Genomic DNA, 9,431 nt, shown 5'->3' with positions numbered 1-9,431 from the left:
TTTTAATGCAAAGATGACATTGTTTGAGATGTCTTTGTTATGGGCTATGGTTAGGGGTAAGGGTAGGGGTAGGGTTAGGTCAAATAATGTCATATATGCATTAAAAATGACATAACTGAGCGAATGACACTTAATGACAGTTGTCATAAACATGCATAAACCCTCCTTCATATTCATGACATGTGTCATGTCATGATTATGAAGGTGCCATGTCAGTCTTATGCACACCCCTTCAAGTAAAGTGTTACTGTAAGTTTTTTTAAAAATAGAAGTAAGCCTAACCGAACTTCATGCAAATGAGCATTGATGTAGGTGGCAACTACCAATAGGAAAGGAGACCATGATTGACCCTCTAAAACAGTTGAATAGTGCAGTGGAGCATGAACGTCTATGAGCAACCAAAAGCTCCAGTGATTTTTTTTCACTGTCTGTAAATGCACTCACTCATCACTTTGGCACTGAGCCACAACACAGGATGGGTCATGACCACCATATTTCGCTGCTGGTGACCCATTTCTGTTGCAGGTTTGCAATAACTGGCAAAGCGAAAGGCATCATGGAGTCGGCATGCTTTAGATCCGTCTGTCATATGGATGGAATCAAAGAGGCATAGCTTTCCGTGTGGGAAAACTCCACATCTGTAGTGTGGATTATTTGTAACAGGCAGCAGTGGGAACGTTGGAAGCATTTTTGTCTGGAGAGTATTCATCTTCGGCTCGTTGTACTGTGTGTGCTGGGAGTGTTAAACATTAAGAGATTCTGTTGTACATAAGGCAATAACAGTCTTAATGTTGCTTATAGACAGTGTCAACTGATTGTTTAATATAACCTGCTCTTTCCCCAGTCCAAATATAGCAACACTATAGCAACACCCAGCAGATTCATTATGCTCAACCTGCGGGACCCACAAACTGCATTTTATGAACTGATTATAAACAAGAACGCACATTCAGATGATGCCACAAGTTCTCTTGCAATCCAGAAGTGTGCGTGAGCTGCATGCATTCACGATAACACTGGCAATGCTCCCATATTCACAACTTTTTAAAATAGGTTTGTGCATGCGTGATCCGTATCTGTCATGATAACAGACCTGAAAGGGCCTGCGTGCAAGCATTTACAAAATCAATATTTGCGTAGCAACAATGAAAAACGTCTTCTTATATTTGCAAGACAGTCCATCAAGTAATTACCAATCTGCTAACACTCCCTCAAATTTCTCAAGAGTTCCCTTCAACAATGCCAATTAAAATCTTCTGTTTTATTGCTTCTGCTGTCAATTAACTCAATGACAATGGACTGTGATGATATTAAAGAAATGCATGAACACTATGGTTGCAGATCAAATAGTGGACTAAAGAATCCTGCTTTTTTCATACTAGATTGAACACATATGTTGGCAAAATGGGTCGTGGATGTTGCTTTTTTTTGCTGACTCATGATAAAGCAGGTCAGTTGACACTGGAGCCGTGATAGATGGCTGACTCTGATATTCATACTTATATAGCATATAGGTGTATAGCTGTTTATCTATATTTACTAACAGAGATCAAATGTAACGACCATGTACTATTTTCAGTTTAGGCATGCGGTGCATGTAATCTGCCGTAATGAGACAAGACAGCAGACAAGACAGCAATGGTAATAGCTACACCATTACATATAAAGCAGGATAAAACTATAAAACACATACGGTCTATTCTGATTGCACTAAGACATCCGTGGTAATACCAGACCCATTTAGCCAGTGTGTTATTATTAAAACAGAATAGATAAAAGAGCCAGATGATATCAAGACAATTCTAATCAATACAAAAACTGTTCAAATACAAACTGTGCATTATGAGTATTACATTGTTAATTTATGTCTCTAACGCTAAGGAACATCAATATATCTTGACAGATTTAATTTTATCCTGACTGGATTCATTATCCAGACTGAATTAATTGCACTGGCAGAAAAAAGAGGCTGATCTTGTTGTCTTTCCTGACTGCTTGCTTGTTATCCATCGATCTTGAAGCTCTTTCTGCGATGTCTTAATTTCAGAGAGTGAGTTAATTCAAGTGTGTGTGTGTGTGTGTGTGTGTGGGTAAAAGGGGTAGTGGTAACTAACTTTAAGATAAAACATGCAATTAGAATGCTTTTGAATTCATTATCAGTTCAATAATATTTCAATTCATGTAATGAAGCACCAGGCTGTCTAAATGAATGCAAACTACCATTTCACTGTTCATCACTGTTTCATTATTTATTTAAATTTTTATGTTATCTAGAGGTAGTATAAATTAATCTGTTCAAATGTTTATGAATGATGTCACCCTAATTGAGTTCCTCATTGTTTTTGTGCCAGATAAACATTGCTCTGACAGATAAAAAGCAGTTTTCCCATCACTGATAAAACAGATATTTGGAATCCTCTTTAACAAGTGTAAAATAGATGGTCAGTTTCCGAAGCCCCATCGCAGTGTCATTTGATCTTAAGATGTGAGTTGATGCCAGTCAGCAGTTTCTGAAGATCTGACTATTGGAAGACCACTTTAAGAAAGGTCTTGCTCGGCTTTAATGGATTGGTAAGCTGATGTTACAGGTCTAGGTTACCTTTAAAGCTTATATCAGTACAAAGGATCATCACTCCTCACTCTCAGCACTTTCTGTCATGGAGGGGAAAAAAATCACAGACTAACATTATTTATGCATATAGATATTTTCATAGACCAGAATGACATAGGTCTCAAAGAAAGTAAATGGGGGGACAGGAACAGCTATACTGATTTGGGATTAAAACAGTTCATGTACAAATTTAAATTAATTTTCTAGACAAGCAGAAAAATCACAAAATCAATTAACTTAAGAAGCAAAACTGCATAATTTATTAAAACTTTTTTTTTTGAGTATTATATTTAATACATAAAGCTAATATTGCTCATTTAGCTATGATATAGGATACTGAACTCATGTTTACTTTATAAAAATCATTCAAGATTTCAGAGCAAAAAGACGTGTGCTAAAACCTGAAGGTGGACATTTTTAGAATTATACTGAAAGGGCTTTTTGGGAAGTCGTGGCCTAATGGTTAGAGAGTCGGACTCATAACCTAAAGGCTCTCTCCCACCTTCAATACCACGACTGAGGTGCCCTTGAGCAAGGCACCGAACCCCCAACTGCTCCCCGGGCGCCGCAGCATAAATGGCTGCCCACTGCTCCGGGTGCGTGTTCACGGTGTGTGTGTGTTCACTGCTGTGTGTGTGCACTTTGGATGGGTAAATGCAGAGCACTAATTCTGAGTATGGGTCACCATACTTGGCCACATGTCACATGTCACGTCACTTTTACTTGCTAAAAAAGTATTAAGTATCAATCAGATGACAGAAGGCATGTAGAAGATTGTGTACAGTAAAGTGTTTTACAGTAAAGTTTTGGCCACATTTATAATTAAGAGGCCTCAAATATTTGCTGACACAGCAGGCTTTACAGAGTTAAAAGAAGAAGAAAAAATGCCAATATGGTAAGAAAATGTACTAAAAACAAGAATTAAAGAAGTCTTGTTATAGCACAATTTTACTTTTCCATAAAAAATAAGATAATTAAGAAAATGATTTTTGCAGTGCACAACCTGCTTCTATAAAAACACTCACACACGGAAATTTCAGAGCCATATTTACAACACATGTATTCATGTGCATTTACGTGCGTTTCATAAACACCGAACAGGTGGAAAAAACATCGGAAGAAAGGAGGTGAAAGGGAAAAAATCGTAAAAACCTCTCATCCCTGGCACTTAACCGTCTATATGGCCTTATCACGCCTCATATGTCACATCGGTGACTCACTGGCTGCAGTCGCCCTCCTGTGGCGTCTGTTTGAGTACACCAGTCCCGTGATGTCACACCCATTACACTCATTCACTCAAATGATCTCATTTATTCATTTTTTTACATTCCATTTTTAAAAGGCTTGGTTTGCAAATACACTTGATTTTCTATTTCAAACAATGCATTTTATTCAACAATTTAAATACAGAGCGTGTGGAACGGAGTCAGTGTACAGAGATGTATTGCAATTCATGTTCATGTGGATAAGAGATTTAAGATGCATGCACATATATATATATATATATATAGGCGACGGCAAAGCAATACGTAAGAATAAGGAGTCTAAATGCAATCAGATCAAACCAGCTCGTTCAGTCTTCTGCATATGCGTTTCTGTTAGAGATAAAGTGAGAGAGATACTAGAAAGAGAGAGAGAGAGAGAGAGAGAGAGAGAGGTGCTGATGGGGGGAGTTTGGCAAGCACTCGTGCCCCCCTCATCTCTGCGTGCACGACTCTCTCCTCCGCAGTGCACTGCTGGACAGCGCTGAGTGCGGAGTACAGGACAGCACAGGACAGCTAGCGCTTCCCTACAGTTCTAAAGTCCCAAACACGAGAGCAGCACCCACATGGAGCTAATTTGAACTGTCGGAGAGCTGGTCTTCACTTCACGACTCACACTCACAGATTTACAGTTTGAGAGGGAAGGGACATATCAGACATGGACACCTTGGTGTGGATCTTGATTTGTGGAACGGTAAGTGTTCGTGTTAGTTTAGATGGGAGCGCATGAGCGCTGGGTTTCGGTGATCATGCAGGTTAACTGAGATCAGGTGCTCAAGGCTCGGTGATGCTCCGGTGATGCGGATCTGAGGAGCGCCTGCGGAATCTTGTGCTCGGTCTGTGGAAGTGATGACTAATCTCAGCTGCCCGGTTTCTGGAGAACAGGTGTCAGCCTCCTGTACTCTCTTAGTCTTTTCAAATGAATCTACACGTTCAATTTGTTTATTATGTTCCAGAAAATAGGCTCCAGTCAATGCACAGCAATGTGCAGCGCACAACTGCAGCCAAACGTTCATGATAAGTTGCCTCGGTATATGAGTTTGTCGAATTATTAGACCGGCTTAATTCGTTTAATGTTTGGCGCATTTTTAGTAGCCTATACTGTGGAGTTTTACTAGGCTATGTGTGTGTTTACGGTGTCCGTGTTTTAATGACTTTCAGGGGAATCAACATTTGTAAAGAAATACCTGAAGGTACTTTTCGTGGCGCGATCTGTTGAAATGCACCTTCCACAACTCGAAATTGAGTCAAACGCCTCAAAGAGTTTTGGAAACACTAAAGTTTTTTTTGTGTGATATATTTGCGATATTTAAATCTATAATTATAATAATATGCAATGACATTAATATGTTTTGTAAATGTTCGCTATGATAACGATCGGAAATTGCTACTGTTGCCATGGTTACGTCCTCGGGCAAACGATTTCGTTAGAGCCAGGTGAAAATACATGCCCTCAGTAACTTTTGTGAATACTTAAATGCGTACAGTTGAACCGTAGGCTATATATAATTAAAAGTAGTCTACCAATTTTAATTTTATAAGATCCTGCCAACGAAACACCCATAAGTCGTACCTTGCGTAGGTATTTAGATCAGACAGGACTATGTGCAAGAATGGGCAGAATTTATCACAAACTCTTAAAATAAGAATTACCAACACTCTTAAAAACAAAGGTGCTTCACGATGCCATAGAAGAACTTTTTTTGTCTAAATGGTTCCATAATTGCAGTGCTTCAGTCCAAAAGAAGTTAAATAAAAAGCGCCCATCCATAAAAAAAGTGTCTCACACGGCTCCGGGGGGTGAACAAAAGCCTCCTGTGAATCGATGCGTTTTTGTAAGAAAAATATCCATATTCAAAACGTAATAATCCCTTTAATGTAGCTTGCGCCAACAGTTGTACACGGAAGCAGCTCCGGGAGGATGACGTAAGATGTCAGCGTTGCGCATGTACCTAATGATAGAGCTTGGAATAGCCAGGACAATTTTTAATATAACTCCGACTGGATTCGTCTGAAAGAAAAAGGTCATATACACTTAGGATGCCTCGTGGGTGAGTAAAACACAGCCTAATTTTCATTTTTGGGTGAACTTACCCTTTAAAGAACCTTTGACTGAATGGATCTTTGTGGAATCAAAAATGGTTCTTCTATGGCATCGCTGATGTGAAGAACCTTTTAAGCACCTTTATTTTTAAGAGTGAATGTAACCATAGTTTCCACTAAGTAATTATTGTTAATAATGAAAATCATAAAAAATATCTCAACCCAAGAAGTTTTCTTTTTTAAATCTTTTTTGACAATGACAGTGGTGCCAAATACAACTGTATACTGTGGTATTTTTTCGTGAACTTATCATGATACATTTTTGTAAGGGATACGTCTGATGCTCAGGGTGAAAAACTCAAAGTGCGTAAGCATGTGACCCCGAGGGTCCCCTACAAAGCGCCCCATGTGACCCTCACCACCTCCAGTCTCGTGTAACACGGACCAAATCAATTTAAGCAGGCACACGCTCTTGACTAAACACAATTACACCGTGACCTCTTTTCAGTGATCTGATTTGCAAAATGGCAAACGGAGCCGGCAATTGAGTTTGATCCAGGTGCACAGAGTCGGTGAAGAATCTCCGCTTACACATGAGCCAGCAGCGCTCTGTCTTACAGCTGTGTGAAGGCTCTACGCTCCTGGTGCACTTTACAAGAGATCTGGCAGGGACAGAAACGGCCTAATTGGTGGTGAAAGAAGTGATAGCATCTTGAGCCTTGATGTTTCATGGTATTAAAGCTCAGTTGCATTTCCTGGCTGGTGCATAGCAGTGCTGTACGGACAGGTGCAGATCACTGTAATGATAGGGCCTACATACAGTATGTAAATGAGGACATATCATATACTTCAAATAACCCATTAGTTGAGTTTCCAATTGAGAACTTTCCTGGATTTGACCAGAGGACGATTTTGGCAGATTTAATTTAGTTCGCAAAATACAGACACTCGTACACTTGTACACACATAGTCTTTGCTCAGATGTCTTAAGCATTGGGCATGCTACATACTGGGGAGTCCATTATAGCCTGCCAAGTTAACTCATCGGCACGCTTACTCAAGCGAATGCAAATTGAGAGAAAAAAGAAAGGAAGACAGCCAGGGTTTGACGAAGAGAGAGAGAGAGAGAGTAAATGAGGGGGTGAGTTGGCTGCTGTACTGGTGCATCTGTTTCTGAATGAGAACGAGAGAGGATGTGGATGAGGGGGGGAGGAGGAGGAGGGCAGAAAGAGGAGTCTTAAAGGGCAAAGAGAGTGTATGAGAGAGAGAGGCTAGGAAGGTAGATAAGATTAGAAACAAGTGGTGAAAATGTGCAGGAGATCAGAGAGGTTTTCCCTTTTTATTTTGACTGTGGGGAGTCTAGATGGTGACGACCTGTCTGAATTGAATGTAATTGTAACAACTTGTAATGTGCTATGGTTTCTATTAAAGGATGTTTGTGTGTGTGTGTGTGAGTGAGTGAGTGAGAAAGAGAGAGAGTATGCTAATTGATTAATGAATGCAAGGAGAAAAATGTGCTGTGTGTGTGTGTGTGACACACACACACACACACACACAAATAGATAGATCATCTCATTTTGTGACAATACTATATATATATATATATATGTGTGTGTGTGTGTGTGTGTGTGTGCGCACATACTTGTTTGTAAGTGTCTTTGAAACGCTCTGGAATCCACAGGTTAATGAATGAATCTGTGCTTCTTTTTTTACAGCTATATTAAAGAGAAATGCTTCTACAAGGCACAACAGTAGGGCTCTAGAAGTAAAAATGCCATTTATTTACACCACAGAGAAATAGATTTTAATGATATTGCATAGACCTTTCAAAACAAACCATTTTTATTAGTTATGTGTACATTTATAACAAAAGCACACTTGCTGTAATTTTTTTAATTGAACTACTGCATTGCACATAATTCACAACACGTAACTGAATGAGCAGTTCATGAGTAGTTCAAGCAAAAAATTTTTTTTGTTCAAATCAAAGTTTGTAATGTGATAGCTGATCTGATTGCTTTGGTTCATGTCTTAGGACATTTTAATGAAGAAATTGAAGAATTCCTATGGAGAAAATGAATGGGAAAAATACTTTTGTGTGGGTGGTCACCACTGAGCTCTATACACATAAAACACATCACATATCAGCACTGAGTGTGATCACATGACCAGATTGAACATATGGAGAGAGGAAGAGTGAAGTGCCGCAGTAGTAAATTAAATCAAAGTGAAGTCTGCGTCCTCACTAATGAGCCTCCAAGTCCTCTTAAACACACCGCACACACACATCTGTCGTCTGAGACAAAATGAGCCCATAAACACCTCTTACAGTGCCTGCGTGTACAGATGTTTATGACCCCTTGGGTTATTGACAATACTCAACAAACAGATCAGGACCTGTGAAAGAGGAAGCACACAGTGGAAGGGTAGGGCTAATAGATGTCTTGGGTAAAGAGGGCCTGCGGACTCTGATCTGTGAGACCTCGATGTGTAAAGTATGTGTAATCGTACCCACGACAATACGAGAGAAACAGCTGGACATGCAGTAGACATATGTATAACTCCAACAGCCTGTCTCATCTTGCTCAACGCCCCAGCTTTTGGACACACCAGTGAAATGCAATCAGCCCAATATGCTGTGATGCAGCTGTTACCAAACTGTAGTCCCATATGCAGCAAACATGAAGGAGTTAATGGACAGTGAGGGGATTAACTGGAAAAATTACACTACCTTTGTCATTAAGACGTGTCTTGCTGACAGAAATCAAAATAAAGTGCTGAAATTCACTGGATGAATCTCATCGGATCCAAAGACTTGGTGGTGACAATCATGTGAGAATCATGCAATTGAACTTGGCAGACAGTGATCAATATTTCAGTTTTCATTATTATTATTAAAATGTCACATTAGGTAACACTTTATTTTAAGGTGTCCTTGTTATACGTTACATGTACTTACTATTATAATAACAATAAATTATGCATAATTACATGCATGTAACCCTAAACTAAACCCTAATCCTAACTCTAACCATACAGTAAGTACATGTAGTTAATTAATATAACTCAGTACTTAAATGTATATTACACTGTAACAAGGACACCTTAAGTGTAACCCAAATATCTAAACATTCGTAAATCAAGATACATTTACTTGAGAAGTAAAATTCCGCAAGCTATTAAGTCTTGCATTCTGAAAAAAATGTAAAAACTATACGTTTTTAAATTGAAAAAGTAGGTTTTTGCATTCAACAAGACAAAATATCTGCCAGTGTGGTAAGAAAAATGAACTAGCTTTCCCTTGAATTAAGTTTATTTTTCTAACCCCACCAGCAGATATTTTGGCTGCAACTTATTTTAAAATATGTGCACTTATTTGTACTTACAGTCAGGCACGTGCACAGGTAGGGCTCAACCTGTGCAGAGCACATGCCCTTTTTGCCCGTATACACTCTGAAGTGTCCTTTTTTGGGTGATGGTGTTTTTTTTTTCCTTCAATAAATTTATGATATTGG

The 9,431-nt window shown here is 39.1% G+C and overlaps 1 protein-coding gene across 1 annotated transcript in view; it reads left to right on the top strand.

Moving 5' to 3' along the window:
• Positions 1-4,358: 4,358 nt before the first annotated feature.
• The window catches only part of ngfra (nerve growth factor receptor a (TNFR superfamily, member 16)), a 37,866-nt gene continuing 32,793 nt past the window's right edge, over positions 4,359-9,431 (top strand). The window contains exon 1 of the mRNA XM_016450702.1: positions 4,359-4,567. Coding sequence (XP_016306188.1) covers positions 4,532-4,567 — 36 coding nt within the window. The 5' untranslated portion in view covers positions 4,359-4,531. The remainder of the gene's footprint in view (positions 4,568-9,431) is intronic.

This window comes from Sinocyclocheilus anshuiensis, unplaced genomic scaffold (assembly GCF_001515605.1).
Source record: "Sinocyclocheilus anshuiensis isolate Anshui unplaced genomic scaffold, SAMN03320099.WGS_v1.1 scaffold2630, whole genome shotgun sequence".
NCBI lineage: Eukaryota > Metazoa > Chordata > Actinopteri > Cypriniformes > Cyprinidae > Sinocyclocheilus > Sinocyclocheilus anshuiensis.
Note: the sequence above shows the minus strand (reverse complement) of the source record. Positions and strands in the feature narration are given on the sequence as shown.